The sequence below is a fragment of the Corythoichthys intestinalis genome, chromosome 1 (assembly GCF_030265065.1).
Source record: "Corythoichthys intestinalis isolate RoL2023-P3 chromosome 1, ASM3026506v1, whole genome shotgun sequence".
Taxonomy (NCBI): Eukaryota; Metazoa; Chordata; class Actinopteri; order Syngnathiformes; family Syngnathidae; genus Corythoichthys; species Corythoichthys intestinalis.
This window is the reverse complement of record NC_080395.1, coordinates 70080526-70103177: the sequence shown is the minus strand read 5'-3', so window position 1 is coordinate 70103177 and position 22652 is coordinate 70080526. Positions and strand designations below refer to the sequence as shown.

The 22652-nt window shown below is 41.9% G+C and overlaps 1 protein-coding gene across 1 annotated transcript in view; it reads right to left on the bottom strand.

The window, feature by feature from the left end:
• LOC130912451 (phospholipid-transporting ATPase ABCA1-like) overlaps positions 1 to 22652 on the bottom strand; it is a 273656-nt gene that overhangs the window by 134025 nt on the left and 116979 nt on the right. Inside the window, exons 13-19 of the mRNA XM_057830556.1 lie at positions 18155 to 18321; positions 16843 to 17062; positions 16158 to 16376; positions 15850 to 16048; positions 9785 to 9898; positions 9499 to 9670; positions 9112 to 9243 (exon numbers count right to left, since the gene is read on the bottom strand). Coding sequence (XP_057686539.1) covers positions 9112 to 9243; positions 9499 to 9670; positions 9785 to 9898; positions 15850 to 16048; positions 16158 to 16376; positions 16843 to 17062; positions 18155 to 18321 — 1223 coding nt within the window. The remainder of the gene's footprint in view (positions 1 to 9111; positions 9244 to 9498; positions 9671 to 9784; positions 9899 to 15849; positions 16049 to 16157; positions 16377 to 16842; positions 17063 to 18154; positions 18322 to 22652) is intronic.

Sequence of the window (22652 nt, the reverse complement as noted above, 5' to 3'; positions counted from 1 at the left end):
CCAGGCAACAACTTTGTACGGGCTTAATAAAAACTAGAAACTGCAATTTCTGGAGAAATTACTTCTGGTCTTTGCCGTGTGAAGATACAGATCTTAACCCCGCCCAGGTTGAATTGGGGACAATTCGAGGACAATATCAGGTTTGGGGGGTGTAGGCTGGTCATATCATGTCATTTAGCAACATTTTAGGGGCGTAGCCTGGTCATATCAGGTCATTTGGGGACATTTGGGGGGCGTGCCATTGAAAATGAATGGGATAAAATTTGGACGTCCATGGCCGTCAACACAATCGAGTCCAAGTACATTGGTATCAATAGAATACATTCGACATACAATGGCCGTCAATGGCATCAATGCAATGTAAATTCCAATTGGAAGTGAATGGGAAAGTTTTTGGCAAATTTCCAGGGACCCGTAATTTTTTTCAAAATTCTGAATACAATCTTAATGCCCCTCACCGTCCTGGATTTTTTTATGTCTAAATTATGTGATTTCTTAATGCCCCTCACCGTCCTGGATTTTTTTATGTCTAAATTATGTGATTTGGTCAAAAATTGTAGGACAAGTAGCGTTTTGAAATTTTTAAAAAATCCAATCAGAAATGAATGAAAAAAATTTTGGGCAAATTTCAGGGGACCCATACATTTTTTTTTTTTACAAATTCTGAATACAACCCTAATGCCCCTCACAGTCACAGAATTTTTGATGTCCAAATTATGTGATTGGGTCAAAAATTGCAGGACAAGTAGCGTTTTCAAATTTGCCACGGTCGCGCGAAAATTCCGGTCATGACGATACCTGAACGGTGCCGATCGGTGCAGTGGTTCGGGCTGTGCAGCGCGCCGAAAAAGCGCAGAGAATAAGATGATAAATAATAATAAATAATGAAGTTGCAGATCAACACTATCGGGCTTTGCCAAAAAGGCAAAGACCAGATAATAAGATTAATAAAGTTGCAGAACACCATCTTGGCCTTTGCCAAGGCAAAGACCCAGATAACAAGTAGTCATATTTACTTCAAGTAAGTAAAATAATCGCATTCATCTGTTAACTAGTCTTTAAAACTCAAAACAAGATGGAGAAACGTATTTGACTCGATTTAAGAAAAGTTAAGACGTAATAAATTTGCAGTGGACAGGTTAAAAAAAAAAAGGGGGGGGGGTCAGAAAAAAAATATCACTTAGTTCCACCGCTTGTCCTTCTATTTGCACACTCCGACAGCCATTCCATCTTACTTTTTTCATTGGCTTAATGAGTGTCATATCGCTGTCCGTTCCTTTTGCCATGATAAGGGTTAGCATTTGCTTCTCTTACCCCGGCTGCAGTGTTTTTTGCTAGCTAATTTGCACGATGCGTATGGGCAGGGCACATATGCACAACACTGTTCATGCTATGATTGGCTGCGCAGCGTGAGTGAAGTGTATTGTATCGTATTATTGGCTAGACACCTGTCGTTGCCTGAGTTATGTTGCAAAATGAGACAGAAAACAAATTTGTTCAATACTGTAGCGCTTGCAAAGATTGGCAACAGAATGTTGCTTCAGTAAATTAGCACAAGAGTCTAGCTCACTTTTTACCACCAATAGGAGCGTCACGTCGCCGCATCGAACGGACCAAGAAGAGTGTCGCGCTGACGCACCACAGCGACGCAGACAGTTCAACATCACTGCAGCGCTGACAGTGATGCTTCAATATGTTTCTGTTTCATTTTATTTTGTGCGCTGCATGGATTTTCTTGTGCACTGAGGCGCACGCACGCAAATTAGAGGGAACATTGGCTCTGGAGTAGAAACATCCAGAGCCACCACGCACAGGCGTGTGCAGGAAATGGGCTATAGGTAGGCCTGAACGATATTGGAAAAAACTATTGGTGCGATTTTTTGGGGGTTTGTGATATTATATTGCGCTATTAAAAAAAAAAAAATATATATATATATATATATATATACAGTGGGGAGAACAAGTATTTGATACACTGTCAAATACTTGTTCTCCCCACTGTATATTTTATATATATTTTTTTTTTCAAAGAAAATTTCACTAGATGACTTGAATAGCTGTTTGGAAAGACTTTGGATGACTCTCAATGACCAGTGTACAGTGATCCCTCGTTTTTCGCGGTTAATGGGGACGAGAACCCACTGCGATAAGGGAAAAACCGCGAAGTTGCGCACCCCGCCCCCCCAAATTTTAATTTTTTTGTGTGTGTGTGCTCAATGTATTTATTCAGATTTAGCATTGGAAAGAGATACATATAAGGCATGTTTTTTTTCTTACCTTTTCCCCAAAGTATGATTTAAAAAAAATGGTATATTATATATATACAGTGCCTTGCAAAAGTATTCGGCCCCCTTGAATCTTGCAACCTTTCGCCACATTTCAGGCTTCAAACATAAAGATATGAAATTTATTTTTTTTGTCAAGAATCAACAACAAGTGGGACACAATCGTGAAGTGGAACAACATTTATTGGATAATTTAAATTTTTTTAACAAATAAAAAACTGAAAAGTGGGGTGTGCAATATTATTCGGCCCCTTCACTTTCAGTGCAGCAAACTCACTCCAGAAGTTCAGTGAGGATCTCTGAATGATCCAGTGTTGTCCTAAATGACCGATGATGATAAATAGAATCCACCTGTGTGTAATCAAGTCTCCGTATAAATGCACCTGCTCTGTGATAGTCTCAGGGTTCTGTTTAAAGTGCAGAGAGCATTATGAAAACCAAGGAACACGCCAGGCAGGTCCGAGATACTGTTGTGGAGAAGTTTAAAGCCGGATTTGGATACAAAAAGATTTCCCAAGCTTTAAACATCTCAAGGAGCACTGTGCAAACCATCATATTGAAATGGAAGGAGCATCAGACCACTGCAAATCTACCAAGACCCGGCCGTCCTTCCAAACTTTCTTCTCAAACAAGGAGAAAACTGATCAGAGATGCACCCAAGAGGCCCATGATCACTCTGGATGAACTGCAGAGATCTACAGCTGAGGTGGGAGAGTCTGTCCATAGGACAACAATCAGTCGTACACTGCACAAATCTGGCCTTTATGGAAGAGTGGCAAGAAGAAAGCCATTTCTCAAAGATATCCATAAAAAGTCTCGTTTAAAGTTTGCCACAAGCCACCTGGGAGACACACCAAACATGTGGAAGAAGGTGCTCTGGTCAGATGAAACCAAAATTGAACTTTTTGGCCACAATGCAAAACGATATGTTTGGCGTAAAAGCAACACAGCTCATCACCCTGAACACACCATCCCCACTGTCAAACATGGTGGTGGCAGCATCATGGTTTGGGCCTGCTTTTCTTCAGCAGGGACAGGGAAGATGGTTAAAATTGACGGGAAGATGGATGCAGCCAAATACAGGAACATTCTGGAAGAAAACCTGTTGGTATCTGCACAAGACCTGAGACTGGGACGGAGATTTATCTTCCAACAGGACAATGATCCAAACCATAAAGCCAAATCTACAATGGAATGGTTAAAAAATAAAAGTATCCAGGTGTTAGAATGGCCAAGTCAAAGTCCAGACCTGAATCCAATCGAGAATCTGTGGAAAGAGCTGAAGACTGCTGTTCACAAACACTCTCCATCCAACCTGACTGAGCTCGAGCTGTTTTGCAAGGAAGAATGGGCAAGAATGTCAGTCTCTCGATGTGCAAAACTGATAGAAACATACCCCAAGCGACTTGCAGCTCTCATTGGAGCAAAAGGTGGCGCTACCAAGTATTAACACAAGGGGGCCGAATAATATTGCACGCCCCACTTTTCAGTTTTTTATTTGTTAAAAAAGTTTAAATTATCCAATAAATTTTGTTCCACTTCACGATTGTGTCCCACTTGTTGATTCTTGACAAAAAATTAAAATTTTATATCTTTATGTTTGAAGCCTGAAATGTGGCGAAAGGTTGCAAGGTTCAAGACGGCCGAATACTTTTGCAAGGCACTGTATATACATAATGTATATATATATTAATAAATGGTTTTAAGCACTTCATATGTTATGTTATATTATGATTACTTTTAAACATAACTGTCCAACCAAATCATTTTTGAACAAGAATAAAGTACTGTAGTCGAAAAATGCTTGGCTTTATTAAATACTTCTGTTCATCTACCTTAGCTGTGACTCTTGTTGGCCATGTAGAAATAACTCCTCATGATGACTTCTGGCATTTAATTTATATGTCTCAAACGTCTCCACACACACACACACACACACACACACACACACACACACACACACACACATTCATTCCACAGCGGCTTCCTTGCAGAAACTGTCTGACAAGTTAAATGATGATTGACAGCTGCTGCGCTGTGATGTCTGCTTCTTTGGCGAGATCAATGATACCAGCATCGTTAACTTTAATAAGCAAGAGCTGCAGTGACTGTGAGGTTCAAAGAGCGTGTAAGGCTCTGCGCAGAGCAGAAAGCAGGGCGTATGTGGATTAAAAAAAAAAAAACTATCGCACGCCCTTGCGATGGGACTATCGCGCATGCACACATCGCGATGGTGATGTTTAAACGATATATCGTTCAGGCTTAGCTATAGGTGCTGCATTCCCCAGCTCAAGCCACTTTTGAACAAGAAACAGCAGCAGAAGCGCTTGACCCGGGCCACAGAAAAGCAGCACTGGACTGTTGATCAGTGATCCAAAGTACTTTTTTTCGGACGAAAGCAAAATTTGCATGTCATTCAGAAATCAAGGTGGCAGAGTCTGCAGGAAGACTGAGGAGAAGGAAGTGCCAAAATACCTGAAGTCCAGTGTCAAGTACTAAGAGTCAGTGATGGTGTGGGGTGCCATGCCGTTTAGCACATAATAAATGAATGATATTAAAACCATAGTGTATCCATTGATCCATCCATCCATTATCTTCCGCTTAGTCCGGGGCCGGGTCGCGGGGGCAGCAGCTTTAGCAGGGAAGCCCAGACTTCCCTCTCACCCAGCCACTTCAGCCAGCTCTTCCGGCAGGATTCCAAGGCGTTCCCAGGCCAGCCGAGCGACATAGTCTCTCCAGCGTGTCATGGGTCGTCGCCGGGGTCTCCCGCCGGTGGGACATGCCCGGAACATCTCTCCAGGGAGGCGTCCAGGAGGCATCCGAACTAGATGCCCGAGCCACCTCAACTGGCTCCTCTCAACGCAGAGGAGTAGCGGCTCGACACCAAGCCCCTCCCGGAAGACCGGGCTTCTCTCTAAGGGTGAGCCCGTACACCCTATGGAGGAAACTCATTTCGGCCGCTTGTATCCGGGATCTTGTTCTTTTGGTCACGACCCACAGCTCGTGACCATAGGTGAGGGTAGGAACGTAGATCGACCGGTGAATTGAGAGCTTCGCCTTTCGGCTCAGCTCCTTCTTCACCACAAGGGACCGTTGCAGAGTCTGCATCACTGCAGACGCTGCACCGATCCGCCTGTCAATTTCCGCTCCCTCCAGCCCTCACTCGTGAACAAGACCCCAAGATACTTGAACTCCTCCACTTGGGGCAGGATCGCATCCGCGACCCGGAGAGGGCATGCCACCCTTTTTCGGCTGAGGGCCATGGTCTCGGATTTGGAGGTGCTGATCTTCATCCCAACCGCTTCACATTCGGCTGCAAACCGCCCCAGTGAGAGTTGGAGGTCACGGCTCAATGACACCAACAGCACCGCATCATCTGCAAAAAGCAGAGATGCAATGCTGAGGTCACCAAACCGGACACCCTCAACGCTTCGGTTGCGACTAGAAATTCTGTCCATAAAAATTATGAACAGAATCGGTGACAAAGGGCAGCCTTGGCGGTGTCCAATACTCACTGGGAACGAATTTGACTTACTGCCGGCAATGCGGACCAGACTCTGACACCGGCTGTACAGGGACCGAACAGCCCTTACCAAGGGGCTCGGTACCCCGTACTCCTGGAGCACCCTCCACAGAACTCCCCTAGGCACACGGTTGAACGCCTTCTCCAAATCCACAAAACACATGTAGACTGGTTGAGCGAACTCCCGTGTCCCCTCGAGGATCCTACCAAGGGTGTAGAGCTGGTCCACTGTTCCACAGCCGGGACGAAAACCACACTGCCCCTCCTGAATCCGAGATTCGACTTCCTGACGGACCCTCCTCTCCAGCACCCCTGAATAGACTTTACTGGGGAGGCTGAGGAGTGTGATCCCTCTATAATTGGAACACACCCTCCGGTCCCCCTTCTTAAAAAGGGGGACCACCACCCCGGTCTGCCAATCCAAAGGCACTGTCCGCGATGTCCACACAATGTTGTAGAGGTGTGTCAGCCACAACAGCCCCACAACATCCAGAGCCTTTAGGAACTCCGGGCAGATCTCATTGACCCCCGGGGCCTTCCCACCGAGGAGCTCTCCAACCACCTCAGTGACTTCAACCCCAGAGATCGGAGAGCCCACCTCGGAGTCCCCAGACCCTGCTTCCTCAAAGGAAGGTCGTGTCGGTGGAATTGAGGAGGTCATCGAAGTATTCTCCCCACCGACTCAAGACGTCCCAAGTTGAGGTCAGCAGTACCCCATCTTCACTATATACAGTGTTAATGGTGCACTGCTTTCCTCTCCGCAGACGCTGGATAGTGGACCAGAATTTCCTCGAAGCCATCCGGAAGTCATTTTCCATAGCCTCGCCAAAGTCCTCCCATGTCCGAGTTTTTGCCTCGGTGACCGCCGTAGCTGCAGTCCGCTTTGCCAGCCGGTACCTGTCAGCTGCCTCCAGAGTCCAACAGGCCAAAAAAGCCCGGTAGGCCTCCTTCTTCAGCTTGACGGCATCCCTTACCGCTGGGGTCCACCAGCGGGTTCGGGGATTGCCGCCACGACAGGCACCAACCACCTTACGGCCACAGCTCCGATCGGCCGCCTCAACAATGGAGGTGCGGAACATGGTCCACTCGGACTCAATGTCCCCCACCTCCCTCGGGACAAGGGAGAAGTTCTGCCGGAGGTGGGTGTTGAAGCTCTTTCTGACAGGGGATTCTTCCAGACGTTCCCAGCAGACCCTCACAATACGTTTAAGCCTGCCAGGTCTGACTAGCGTCTTCCCCCGCCATCGGAGCCAACACTCCACCAGGTGGTGATCAGTTGAGAGCTCCGCCCCTCTCTTCACCCGAGTGTCCAAAACATGCGGCCGCAAGTCCGATGACACGGTTACAAAGTCGATCATCGAACTGCGGCCTAAGGTGTCCTGGTGCCAAGTGCACATATGGACACCCTTATGTTTGAACATGGTGTTTGATATGGATAAACCATGACGAGCACAGAAGTCCTACAACAGAACACCGCTCGGGTTCTGATCGGGGGGGCCGTTCCTCCCAATCATGCCCCTCCAGGTCTCACTGTCATTACCCACATGAGCGTTGAAGTCCCCCAGCAGAGCGAGGGAGTCCCCAGAGGGGGCGCTCTCCAGCACACCCTCCAAGGACTCCAAAAAGGTTGGGTACTCCGAACTGCTGTTTGGTGCTAAAGCACAAACAACAGTCAGGACCCATCCGCCCACCCGAAGGCGGAGGGAGGCTACCCTCTCGTCTACTGGGGTAAACCCCAGCGTACAGACACCAAGTCAGGGGGCAATAAGTATGCCCGCACCTGCTCAGCGCCTCTCACCGTAGGCAACTCCAGAGTGGAAGAGTGTCCAACCCCTCTCGAGAGGACTGGTGCCAGAAGCCAAACTGTGTGTGGAGGAGAGTCTAACTATATCTAGTTGGAACTTCTCTGCCTCACACACCAGCTTGGGCTCCTTCCCCGCCAGAGAGGTGACATTCCATGTTCCAAGAGTTAGCTTCTGTAGCCGGAGGTTGGACCGCCAAGGCCCCCGCCTTTGGCCGCCGCCCAAATCGCTACGCACCTGACCCCTTTGGCCCTTCCCACAGGTGGTGAGCCCATGGGAAGGCGAACCCACGTTGCCTTTTCGGGCTGTGCCCGGCCGGAACCCATGGGAAAAGGCCCGGCCACCAGACGCTCACCTTCGAGCTCCACCACCAGGAACCAACCATAGTGTAACCAATTATAAAATACAATTAAAATATGAGTGCACTGGAAAGAATGTTTGTGCGTGTGCAGAAAAAAGAACCCCTATATGCAAGAAGTGAGTGATTAAATGACAAGAACAAGTCAGTATGCCAGGGGTGTCCAAGTCCAGTCCTCGAAAGCCCCAATCCAGCTTGTTTTCTTCGTCTCCCTCCTTTAACACACCTGAATCAAATGGTCAGCTCATCAGCAAGCTTTGCAGGAGCCTGATAACGATCCTCATTATTTGATGCAGGTGTATTCGAGGAGGGAGACATGGGAAAAAAACTGTATAGGGGCTCTCCAGGACTAGAATTGGGCACCCCTGCAGTATACCGACAGTTGACGAACAACATTACACCCTCTCCATATGATAACTGATGGACATAACGATCTAAGATTATGTCGTGTCCGCAGTCAGTCCGCCCACTCCCCGCTGACATGACAGCAGATAATCAGCGTTACCCTGACCACAGGGACACACAAACTCTTTTGCTCAATCCCAGACTGATGCCACCCTCAGAAGAAAACCCGCTTCCCGGCCCCTTTTAAAAACTGAACAATTTCTCCAATGGGCCCAGTTTTTTGGATCAGAATCAAATATTAATGGATTGATTGGCATATTGTAAATACAGCAATGATACGAGTTAAAAGTATATAGTGTATATAGTGTATATAGTTTTCTATGTTACAGCCTGACAATTGATAAAAATTTAAATGGAATGTAGTAAAGAACTGGTTCTTTTGCGACTGAGTGATAGTACTGTACATGATAAACACCAGGGCCAATAAATTCTTTGGCCGTCAATGACGGCGCTAGACGTCCAATCCAGAGCTCACAGCTATCATTCGCTGCCAACTTCTCCCAGTCAAAATGAATTGGACATCCACAGCCATCAATGGCACTGAAACATGAGCATTCACAGCCTTCCAGTTTAAATGAACTGGATGTCTATAGTTGTCAGTTGCAAGCAGTGGCATGAGTTACAGAATACAGTCATTTCAAAAAGTTAGATTTTTGCTCTGACATGGAAAGATCTTGTATTGGCTGAGGAAGGGTCAATATGGCTCAATAAGTGTGGCAAAAACAAGAAAATGCTTACTAGTCAAACAGGACATTGTGTTGTGGACAAAATCCCAGGGTCCTTCGGATGATGTCAATGTTTTTCCGGATGTCCATCCCTTGGATATACACGGTCCCCGAAGTAGGAGGGAACAGACCAATCAGTATAGACCTGACACACACACACACACACACACACACACACACACACACACACACACACACACACACACACACACACACACACACATCCTTGTTAGCACACACCCTGTGACAATAATACATGGAGTATTGAAATCTCGATGATATATTGTACTGTATAACAATTTATACAAAGTTAAGTATTTGGGTATTATGCTTGAAAAAAAGTGTGCTTTCTTATTTCCAGGCTTGAATCTTTGATCAATTCCAAAACTCATGATCATACATGGTAGTTGTTTTTCCCGCTCCATTTTGTCCGAGAAGTGAGGTGATTTGCCCCTCATAGAACCTCAGGTTAAGGTGGTTGACAGCAATCTTGCCTCCCTTTTCGTAGATTTTCACCAGGTTACTTATATTGACAGTAACGACCAGGTTACTTGAGTCTGCTTCAATGCAACCTTCAACAAGACAACATAGCTAAAGTGTATATGCAAACAAACTATTCTTGCATTATATTATGACTTTTGCACTTGAGTGTTGAAATACGTGAAGGAGACCTTTTTCAGTCTCACCTTTACGATGCCCTTTAGGGACATTTGGGATTGGCATGTTGTTATTCAGTGGAACTCCCCTCCAGTAGTTGATATTAAAGAGGAAATTCCACGGCTGTGGCACACCATATTCACCTGAAGCACACACACAATCATCAACTTAAAGCAAATTTTGCCATAGAATACTGCAAAATGCTTGTTGAAATAGCTAAAAAGCTAAAACAAAGATTCATTCGTCAAAATGTTGATCGTACTCTTTTATATTGTGATGGCAAACATTTTGACAATTTAACAACTGGTCACCATGTCTAGTTCCAGTCAGGGCTAAGCTGACATTTACTCCATTATATTAGTTTGAGTAACTTTTTTAGCAAAATGTACTCCTAAGAGTAGTTTTACCACGCCATATTTTTTTACCTGTGTAGGTTTGTGAAGAAGAAACACTATCCTAACTACTAATACTACTACTTTGGGTGAGACATTGCAACAAAAAATACATGACTCCATTATATCAATCAGACATAACAATAGTCACATGACCGCACTCATGCGAGCTGTCGGGAACCTATTATTATGACGGCAGCCTGTTAAATCACATGGCATCTTTAAAGCGCTGCAAAAATTTAACAGTTTGACATAAAGTCAACAGCAGATTTCAAACTCTCTCCCAGGTTGTATTTGGCACTGAAAGACCACGGAAAATATGAGACATAATAGATTTGATTTCATGGAAATATCTTTGGATGGTTTTTGTTTCTTTTCGTGCAGTGTGAAAGAAATTTTATTCATGCTTATAAAACACATAACTGGTGTGATACTATATTATTATATATTATTATTATATTTGTTAGACTATAAAGACTGTGTATGTTGTGGGGTTGTCTCAGTTGGCATGCCATTGCAATATGTTGTGGATGTCAGGGACTGGCAGACCAGGGTGGTAGTAGTCCTTTAAAAAAATAAAATAAGGGACCAAAGAGTGTGTTTCAACTATAGGGGGCTCACACTACTCAGCATCCCTGGGAAGGTCTATTTAGAGGCATTGGGGAGGAAAGTCCATTGGGAAGCACATGTCACGACTGACACGACCAAACACTGCGAGAATGCATGCTGACTAAGTACACGTACAATAAGCAAATGTCACACATCGCGAAAATATGAGTCAGCAATCGTCTTGTTACAGGCACGTTTTAGCCTCGTCATCGTCATGAAAAAATTGTCCGTCAAAGAAATATTTTCGTGATATTTTTCATGAAAACAACACTGCTAGCAGCATTTTACACACAAACTTTGCTTCATATCACTCATTCATACCTTCAAACTTGGGTTCCCTTATGAAACATTCCTAATTACCTTAATACTTAAACATCTAAAATTGAAGTGACTGTGACACACATTGACGCGAGTCTGTTTTACGGTTCACCATTTTCAAATGCCCTCGCAGGCACGGGGAGAACATGCAAACTCCACACAGGAGCCCGGGATTCAACCCTTAATCTCAGAACTGTGAGACGGATGTGCTAACCACTCGGCCACCATTTCAAACTTTTCACACAATATAAAACGTGATTACAGTGCCAATAACATTGTGAAATAAAGTTTCTTTGGGTTTCATATGTATCTACCCAATTTAATATTCTCTTTTTACTGGAAAAAAAATCATTTGAAAAAAAAAAATAAAAAATTGCAATCGTTGAGTTCGGAAACATAGTTGATGTGTTTAGTGTTGTGTTTCACATGCTGTCCCTAAACACACCATGTGACTGACTCGAGAGAGACAGTGGGAGGGCTGGACGAGTTTCCGGAAGCACAAACACTGCTGTTTAGTTGTCATCAGCTACGGCTTACAGAAGTCGTATTCGTGCTCTTGGTTGGAAATAAATCACTGAAAACCCTAACGAAGTTGCCATCAGACGCTACAAGATATGATTTTTTGTTTGTTTGTTTTGACTTTCATGTTTTGCGGTATGATTTTTTAGGATAGATTCCTGAGCGAAAATAGGGCGGCTCCGTCTTGGTTCCACATCAACCTTCATCAACACAAAATTCACATATTCACGTATTAGGACACATTCAACGTTGTTGATGTGTGGGCACTGGATGCCCTGATTGTGTTTCCATTCACTGCCATTATATTGATAAAATACAAAACTATTTTGGTTCTGGCTACTCTTAGTCATTTCTTCATGTTGATGGCAGATGGATGCAGCTTTTCCAAACTCTTTTTTTGATGAGTAATCCCAGTCCAGCTCCACTGTTGTGTTGGTTAGAGAAAGATTAAAACGGAAGTCGCGAGCAGAAATGCGGAAGTAAAGCTAGCTATACCCATTAAAAAAATTGAAAATCCTGTACAAAGTACGGGCAAACCCAACGAATTGATAGGTATGCTCATTGTATATGATTTTGTACACATAAACTGGCCTTTATCATTGGCTAAGGACATTACATTTTCATACCTTTCACTCCGCTTATTCTCTTTGGGTATCTGATAAAAGGGACAAATTTAATATTTAACCTCCCGATTTGTGCACCCAGTTAAAACACAGTGCTTCTGCATCTCATATTCTCGAGACTGATCCAATTTTTGGGGACATACATCTCAAACCCACTAAAATGATGACCATTTGAAGAACGCCATGAAATTTTCGCTCGATGCTTCTTCTTTGTTGTTTCACTGCGCTTCGCATCAAACGCTGAGATGCTGTACTGCGATGTTTGTGTGTGCTAGCATTCCTTTATGGCCAATATGGTGGTGGCACCAGGGGAGAAAGTGGGCCAGAACGGTCAGGAACGCAGTTACGGTATAAGAGTCAGGGCTGGAATGCTGTTGCGGTACACGGTGCTTTGATTCCGAAAATATGACGGCAAATGTCAAAACGCTATGTAAAAAAAAAAATGCTAAGCTGCCACACATGCATTTCATCTCCAAGAAGAAAACAATCTACCAACATCAGATTTACATACACAAGTGTTAGCAGCAAGCATAATAAAGTGCTTGTGTTGCGTAATCCGTTTCCACCAATAGTTATTATTTATTTTATTCCACGGACGGCATGGAGGTTTCCCCAGCTGCTGCAGTTATCTGAGTCTGACGATGATGAGTCACGTCAATGTGCGAATGCACGCAGCAAAGCAAAACGGCAGGACTCGTTTATCCGTTCAATTGGCTGACATACTGACATGTGATCAACAGAGATAGTTAGCTCTGATTGGTTCAAATGTGTGTGTTTCCTGGAACAGCAAAAAAAAAAAAGTCTTTGAATTGATGCGACAAAAAAGGGCAATGCAACATAAAATGGATCAAATCTTAATAGCAAGAACAGAGTTGAGAAGGCTTATTTATCATATATAGTTTTATTTGCTCTGATGGGGAAGTTCAGAACATCTTAGCTGTCAGTGTGCACTTTGGACTTATATTTGTTCATTTATGTTAGGCTACTTATTCATTTTCTTATGATTAAAAAAGTCGTTTGCGCGATTTTCAAAATATATTCCATTTCACTCTGCATAATATAAGACATTTGTACTTATCTTTCTGAATGTATGTTACTTATATCTTATTTTTAAAAAATGTTTACATTAACTTCAATTTTAATATACATCCTATGTTCTTAAGTAGTTAAAATTGAGATTTGGCATTTGGTATGTGAGGAAATGAGGGAAAAGAAAAATTAGGAGATGGTTGGGGTTATTGCTGTTTTTGTTAACTTTTATTTTACAAAACATTCAAAAAATACAATTTTGAATGAAAAATCAGTTTTGTATGTGTTATAGAAATAACTGCTAAAACAGTTTTCTTAGCATTTCAGTAGTTCAAGGTTTTACTACCCCCCCCCCCCCCCCATAAAAATAAATAAATGAATAAAAATACATAAATAAATAAAATTTCTGGCTCCGTGGTGACCTTGACGTCGGAGAGTTCCGGCAAGAAATTCTAGCCACTTTCACCCCTGGGTGGCACCATTTGGAAGTGATGTGAAATCAAATTAATCATTTTACATTCACGATATGACATTATACAGAAAGTCAACACAGCGAACATCCAGTAGAATTAGCCCTGTCCCCATACGAGTGGCATTCGCATTACACTTTTGTCATACACTGTTGCATGGCAACATTTTCTGGCAACAGATACTTGATATACAAGTTTTGTGAACAGCAATAAATGACTTGCCTAAAGAGTAAAGGAAGGCTGGTGTCATCACCTTGATGTTTTTCTTCTCACCTAAATTGTCATCTCAAAAATACTTGCTACCTGAGGAGCGACTGAGCAGTGTGACTCAACATCACTCAATATGCCGGTGGAGTAAAGGCAGCGAAATGTACGTTTTTTATCGGTCTAGTTACTCAGTTGGCACCATGTTTCGGTAACCATCCCTTCGTACAGCCTGTGTGACATACATTGAATTATGGGAGGTTTTTTTAGTTAAAAATGTTGAATTGTTCAAAATGTTGAAATGATGAGTAATACCCTGCACGATGAAAAAAATGAGGAAAGTAAACTTTGAATTGGGTAAATCATATGTAAAATGTTGACGCATGTCAAAAAATTCATTGAAATAACCATAAAATGTATACAGTGAGAAGCAGATATATTTGCACCCCTTGTGATTTTGCAAGTTAACCCACTTAGAAAATAGGTAGAGGCTTGAATTTCAATCAAAGACGCATTTAAAAAAAAATAAATAAAAAATCGGAACTCACATTGTATGATTTTTCAATAATTCATTTGTTATGTACTGGGGTTCATAAATATTTGTACCCCTGAGAAAATCTGTGCTAGTATTTAGTGCAGAAGCCTTTGTTTGCAATTACAGTTAGATACTTTCTTTATTTCTTTTCATATATGGAAACAGGGATTTTGGCCCATTCCTCCACACAAATCTTCTCAACATCTGTCAGGCATCCAGGCTGTCATTGAGAAACAAAGTTTCAACTCCATCCATAGATTTTCAATTGGGTTTAGGTCTGGAGACTGACTAGGCCACTCCAGAACCTTGACATCCTTTTTACGCAGCCACTCCTTGGTTAGCTTGGCTGTGTGCTTCGGTTGATTGTCATGTTGGAAGATCCAGCCACGACTCATTTTCAAACCTCTGACTGAGGGAAGGAGGTTGGGCTCAATATCTGACGATACATTTCACAAATTATCCTCTGCTTTAAACAGTACAGTCGTCCTGTCCCCTTGCCGAAAAGCAGCCCCAAAGCATGAGGTTTCCACCCCATATACTTCAGAGTGGGGATGGTGTTCTTGGGGTTGTACTCATCCTTCGTTTTCCTCCACACACGGGTAAAGTTTGCACCAAAAAGTTCGACAATGGTCTCATCTCACCACATGACTTCCTCCCATAGACCCCTCTGGATCATTCAGATGGTCCCTAGCAAACGTCAGACGGGCCTTCACATGTACTGGCTTCAACAGGGGAACCTTCTGAGCAATACATGATTTTAAACCATTGCACCATAGTGTTCTACTGACAGTGGCCTTTGAAACTGTGCATCCAGCTCTCTTCAGGTCATTAACCAGCTCCTGCCGTGTAGTTCTAGGCTGCGCCCTCACTTTTCTCATGAGTTATGCCCAACAACGAGGTAGATTATCAGTCATGTTTAGCCTTCTCCATTTTTGTGAAGCTCAACAATTTTTTTTCTCTGGTGTCTTTCGAAAGCTTTCTGGTCTTGCCCATGGTAGCAGTTGGATAATGACTGTGGCGCACAGGTGACAATATTGATGTCAAAAGGGTGCTCATGAGGTAAAGGTGGACTTTTTTAAGGTAGACTAACAAACTGTTTTAGTGTCACAATTATTGCTGATTCTCAGGGGTACAAATACTTATGAAAGCCAGTAAATAACAAATACATTATTTAAAAAACTTATACAAATTAATTTCTGGATTTTTTTTTTGATTATGATTACAGATTATGTCTCTATGAGTGGAAATGGTTCGATGATTGAAATTTCAGACCTCTACCTATTTTCTAAGTGGGTGAACTTGCAAAGTCATAAGGGGTGCAAATACTTCTGCTCCTCACATTATATAAAGCTATATAATTGAATCTTGTAAAAATAAAGCTAAATGGAATCCTACCCGGGAACACAGCTTCAATGTACCAGGCTGCTGTAGCATAGATGAAGGCGTCCACATAAAGCATTGCTATACATGTATGGAAGTTGTATAAATCTCCATCACTGGACTGCAAATTGGACCATTGGACCCCATCGCCTACCTCCTCACAATTCAAGATATGATCCAAACCAAAACCAAAGGCCACATGACACACAAAGCTCTGAAAAAAGAATGTTGCGATAAAAGGTTAAAAAACAAAATTGACTTGCAAAAATATTTAAGCAAGTAAATCTCATTGCATCGAGAAGGTAAGCATTACGTTCACTTACAGCCAAAAATTTAGAAGTACTGGGGATGTTTTGCCATGACTTAAATGGTAAATATGCCAAATACAAGCATAGGTATAAGATCGCCCCACATGCGGTAGCCCTGGTGGCTTTGGAGAACAAAGTACTCATGAGAAAACACAGCATGATAGTGGCACAGGCAAATGAAATCAGGAAAAAAAATATGACCATCCAATTGCTGCTTGGCAGGATGTTACACAACTGGAGAAAACAAAAGGGAAAAACATTTCATAATAAATCATTATTAGGCACGAAGAAATATGATTTGAACATGTTTTATTAGTCCAGTGTTTTTCAGCCGTTTTTCAACCAGTGTGCCGCATACCCGTGCTGTAGCGTTGCGTCCAATGTGCCGCGGAAAACCATCCACCTTCATTATTATTTCATCATTAGGTGAAAATAGTGAAGTTCACCTATTAGGTGAAAGAGGATGATTTTCCTTTGTACACCAGACACCATGCCACGGTGAGGTAGTTTGCCACAGCACAGCAGTTGAAAACCACTGCATTCGTCTATTGGTGTACGATTTTCTTAGTGACGGAAATTGGTTAAGCAGAGACAAAATTTAACCAATTTGTCTCATTTTTTCAAATGTTTTATGTAATAGTTGACACAGTTCTGCGATCAAGGGTTCAAGTTCGGCTTTCCTGTGTGGAGTTGTACTTGCCTTAAGTGTCATGACAATTATTACTGTACTCAGCAGGTAAAACACAAGACTGGTGATGAACCAGCTAAGCCACAGTGTTCCTGTTTTAAGTCCCGTCATTTTCATGGTTTCTTTCAGACGGGCTTCTTTCTCATAAACCAAGTCTTTAATTGTCACTGCGACGTTAAACATCCAAAGCAGTACAAGTACAAGTGGAAGTAAAACAGACATGTTTGGAAATCTGTGGGAACAAAACATAGTTTTAGATGGTTAATATGTATTTTACAAGAAATTACACTGGACACATACAGTATATTAGTAAGAATGAAAACTACAGTATATACAATACACTTAACCGCCAGAAAAATTTGCAAGACTTGCACAATCTTTTGAGATTCAAGACAAAAGCTGTATGAAAATTGCAGTGCACTTTGTGGTGGGCGTATTCAACTTTTGTTGACACAAAAATTAAACGCAAGGGATACCTTTATTTATAATTGTGACTATGTGCTGGCACAAGGAAAATATTGAAAAACTGTAATAATCAGGGTGAACATTTTAATTGTCAATGGGGCTATTTACATGGCGACCCATTTCATGTTTGAATTTACATGGGTATGTATCAATTCGAACGATGCCGCACTTCCATGTGAAGACTTGCAGTATTTGTGCCAGGCCCTAGGGTGCAGTGCACACAATGACAATGATTTACTTCCTTGACAACAACCTCTTCAGACCGGAAGACAACACCTGCCCACTAGAAGCAATGACGTCCACTCAGTATTTTCTTTTGCTTCAAAAGGCACAACACGCGATTTAAATTTAAAAATAGGAAATAAAAGCCTACATTCCGCCATTTTTGTCGTTTTGAATGTTTAGTAACAGCGACTGTGCATGCCCAAATTTACGTGTGCCAGTGCTGATGTCATCGGGCCGAGAGGATTCCATTCATATGGTTTCGGAGCAATCCCCGCGTTCCACTTTGTAGGTTGGAATCCAAGGTTTGCATCTTCCGTTTTCGCCGTCACCATGTACAGGCGAGGCCATTCCGCAAAACAATCGTTGTGTCTCTGTGTTGCAGCATCACCATGTAAACTGCCCTCATATTTTACCATTGAGAAACAACAATCTCTTTTTCAAGGGAAGCCTGGTATGGCAGCCTTTCTATACTAGCAGCACCACAAGAATAAAAAGTTTGCTTTAAATTAGATTTGTAAAGATACAATTCTTGTATTGAATCTCAGACTGTCATTGACTTTAAGCTCAAAACAGAAGTCCTGAATAATTGGGGTTAAAATTTTAACATTCTGAACTTTGACAATGAAGGACTTACAAATTAGTTTCACCATAGCAGGGGTATGGCATTTTCTTAATGTAGAGGCCAATGTTTCGGGCTTTTCCTGTCAGTGTTTTAATCAAGGCCATCTCCACCATGTGCTGCAGATGCACAAAGCCACTCGTAATGTAGTGCGAAGACTTAGGTGTACCAGTTCGCGAAGACTTAGGTGTACCAGGACGCCAAGGGCTGGAGAAAATTAGAATGACAAACAGAAGGTAGCCAACATAAACAATCTCTGAAATTGTAAAATACTCTTAAAAAATTTTTGAATTTCAAGGAATCTTCATGACATACATATTTTGGGAAAAAAAAAAGATTTGTTTGTTAATACATATACTATTATTGATAATGATAAAAGATATTTACTGGAAAAAGTGCAAAAACTGAGTACTATGGTATATACTGTTCTTGGTCTATTGTGATGGACTGTTTTCTTTTACAATGCCCATTGTAGCTTCTCATCTGAACTTTAAAGTTGGAAGGAAAAAATTTAGGGATCCATGTAAACTAGCTGAAAGTAAATGTTCAAAATTCCACACATTTTTACTCTAAATACTTCAACAGCTAATGATGGTTATCACCAACAACTGAGGCGAGAGAGGATGTGTGTCAGACACAAAAAATACTCACAATTTTTTTTTCTTTTTTTTTTTAAAGCAAATTCAATAGTTGCGCAGACGCAAGTATTGGAAATTAGTTGTGTATCCATCTTTCCACACACCGTATTAATTTATCTCTCCTTCTGGTTTTGTGCCACAAAATGCAAGAATTACAGTGATCCCTCGCTACTTCGCACTTCAAACTTCGCGCCCTCGGTCCATCGCGGATTTTTTCCCCCCAATTAAAAAAAAAGATAGTGTTTTATAACGCTGTTCTGATCCGATCACGTATAGCCTCTCACCCTCCCTCCTGCTGCTTTTCTTAATCACCAGGGAAGCTGTAGGTTGTCTGTTAAAGGTAACGATGAGTGACAGGCGTACAAACTTTGATCATGCTAGAGAAGCTTGGGAGCGCTACACTTCAAAAGAGCCGACTCATTTACCCTGTTAAACATGTTAGGCTGTATTGGCACCATGGAAAAAGTGCTTAGAAAATGGATTTCGTTCCACTGAAATGGATCTACATGATCTCTGCATTGTAATTTACATACGTTGCTAATTACTACCAAAAAAAAAGTTCTACTCACGGTTTCCAGTCATTTTTTAGTAATTAGCGTTTTCGTGCCGGTCTTTGTTTTCCCCCGTGGCGCAGTGATATTGATACGGCGGAGTCGTATCGTCAGTGTGTGAAGAAGCCATTTTAGGTCACGTGCACCAATAGGAGACGAGGACTGTTGCTATGCGCTTCGATAAACAAACAATATGGCGGCGACCGTGCCAAGCTACGACACGAGCGAAGATGAACCAAAGATAAGAAAACCGCATTCGGAATTTAGTCAAAAGGCATCGAAACGATGCTATATGCATCTCTCAACTGTCCAAGGGCGAAAAAGGGCAGGAATTTGGAAAAAACGTGCAGAGCCCGCGTGGTTGCGTCAGACAATGGCTTTCTTCCCAGGCTCCGTCGAAGGATCTTGCTGAAAATGCGTCGACCGGGATTTTTAACGACATTGACTACAGGTAAGCCACACACACGCCTTTTGTTGTGAATAACTATGGGAGTTGTGGGCTTCTGGTCAGATCACATATGAAGTTAAGACTTGCAATGTGAGTTCTGGACTGTAGCGGTCATTATTATGATGTTAGATTGTTAACTTTGAGCAAAAAGTTTAGATTGACAAATAACATAGTATTTAGTCTGTTTAACCGTAGTTCCAAAAACCTATTTGATAATTTTATTAAGGAAAAAATGGCAGAATAGACAAGCCTATATAATTTGGATTGGAAGATTATGTAAATATGATATGGATGAAACAGTTCTCACATGGTTTATGTGTGTGTGCGTGTTTTTCAGAACTGAAACACCCTTCACTGACAGCTACAACTTCTTCTGTGAGACTGTCGTCCATTAAAAGATTAGAGTTGACCAGGAAGTGCTGCGAATGGACAAGCTTGTGGAAATATGGCTTTATTGGGACCATGGAAAAAGTGCTTAGAAAATTGATTTTTTCAAAGCCAATACCCTCCTAACTTAGTCACCAGCCAGAAATGTATCCTGATGTGAATACACAAAAATACAGATCTAGTGTTGCTGTTTTTGCTTGTTTTAATTGTTATATTAATTCTGGCAACACAAAATCTTTATCAAATGTCATAAACACATCTACCAAACATTTGAAACAAGTATTGGTGCCTTAGTATACACATAGGTGAATTCAGAATGAGAAATGTAGCTAATTTCTTGAAGGAAACACTTCAACATTAATGATTTGCACCCAGCACAATGAAATATATATTGAATTAAGCTAAAGGCTTATGTGTCATATTAAAAATATCACAACCTACTATGCAATGAAATATATAAAATAAAAAATGCACGCCATGATCATAAATAGCTGAAAATCAACCCAATTGCTACCACACCCTCCTAGATGTGAATCATGGCAAAAATGGAATAAGACAAAAAAATTAAAGGGTGATCAAAAATATAATGTGCCAAAATCATAAGGTGATACTTAAAAAATGAAAGACATCACAAAAGAAGTGATGGACACGTGTTGAAGATAACTTCCAAGTTTTATTTCATGTTTCACAAGTGCTCAAATGTGAGCACACCCAGCAGCACGGACAAAATCAAGCCACGATGAGAATTCCTCTCAAACGTGTGCATGTCGCAGTTATTGTCTTGATTGCAACTGTTGTTCGATATTTCACATCATCAGTACTTGCTGGACGTGTTGGTATGTTAAAGACAAAGTTCGTTATCCATCTTTATGGCACATAACGTATGTTATACACTAAGTGTATGTTCCACCACTTCCAGCGAATATTGATGACATGAAAGATTACATAACAGACGCAATCAACGCGGGAGGGAGGAATTCTCATGTCAACTTGATGTTGTCCATGCTGCTGGTGATGGCCATATTTGAGTACTATGAAAACATGAAATTAAACTTAGTTACTTCCTACATCTGTCCAAGGTAGTTTTTTTTTTTTTTTTTATGTTTTTCGTTTTTGACATGGCATTTTGATTTTGGCACAGCCTTTTTTAATCACACTGTATATACACAAAAGGTTGGAATCATTCAAGTATAGTACTGTTGGTACACATTTATTTAAACATGGAAGTATCTCATACTATAGAAATACACATTATTACACATACAAATATTGAAAAACGAATAAAAAAAATAGAAATAAAAGAATAGTAAAACTGTACATGACAACATTACTCCTCAAAATCGCTTTACTCAAAGTCATCATCCTATCCAAGTGTCTTCTGTTTCTTTGGAAACATTCTCACATGCTTGGCACCGATATAAATCAGTACAAGAAAGTTTTGCAGACATACAGGAACATCTTCCCATGTCACAATTGGTTGCCTTTCAACTACAGTTGACTACTTGCAAAACAGTATCGTGCAGGATTTTTAGTCATCCATGTCACTGCCAACTGCCCATCCTCAATGTCCCACCCATTCCCAATGGGTGAAGGGGCACACATTTTAACTGTCAGACAACGTTTCATAATTGCTGCTTGATAGTCTGCTGTCCTGCGATGTTGGTACAGAGCATCAGTTTTGGGGGGAATAGAATGTTCTGGCAAGACTGACGAGGCCATACAGAAAGATCTGCATTTGGCATCATTTTTGGCACATGACTGGCAAAACAGGTGGCACACGTATTTACACAACGTGTTAAATGTTTGTAGGTCAAGTTTAAAACTGCTGCCCAGCTTTGCAAACCCAGTCAGGTATTCTTTTTTATGACGTGCAAAAGAAAAGGTTTTTTTTTGCCTTTGCCATGAAAGGCACAAGCAGAGTCACAACCTGTGAATGTATGGATGCCAATGAGTGCTGAACACACACTAGTGCCAGGAGCTGCAGAGACCTTAGAGACGTCAGTCCTCGCTCTGTTGCCTCCTCCTGTGAAAAAATGCAATTTACACTGTAAATCTATCTGCAGACTAACAGCAATCACTGCCACGTCAGTATCAGGGCTTTTATTGACTACAGCTTGATGTTCTTGAGCCAAAAGGTTTATTTAGCCATTGTCACCCATAACTGGTATGCAATAAAAAGTTCTACTGGATTCACTTTCGACACACTGTACCCTATATACATTTTATAACAAAGTGGTATTGATATCTGGGCTAAAAAATGGTATCGTTACGACACTAGTTTAAATAAGATTTTTTTTTAGCATAAGTTAATAACAATTAACCTTGTAGTAAAGGCGTGCGTGTGGCTTACCTGTAGTGAATGTCGTTAAAAATCCCAGTCGACGCATTTTCAGCAAGATCCTTCGACGGAGCCTGGGAAGAAAGCCATTGTCTGACGCAACCACGCAGGCTCTGCACGTTTTTTCCAAATTCCTGCCCTTTTTCGCCCT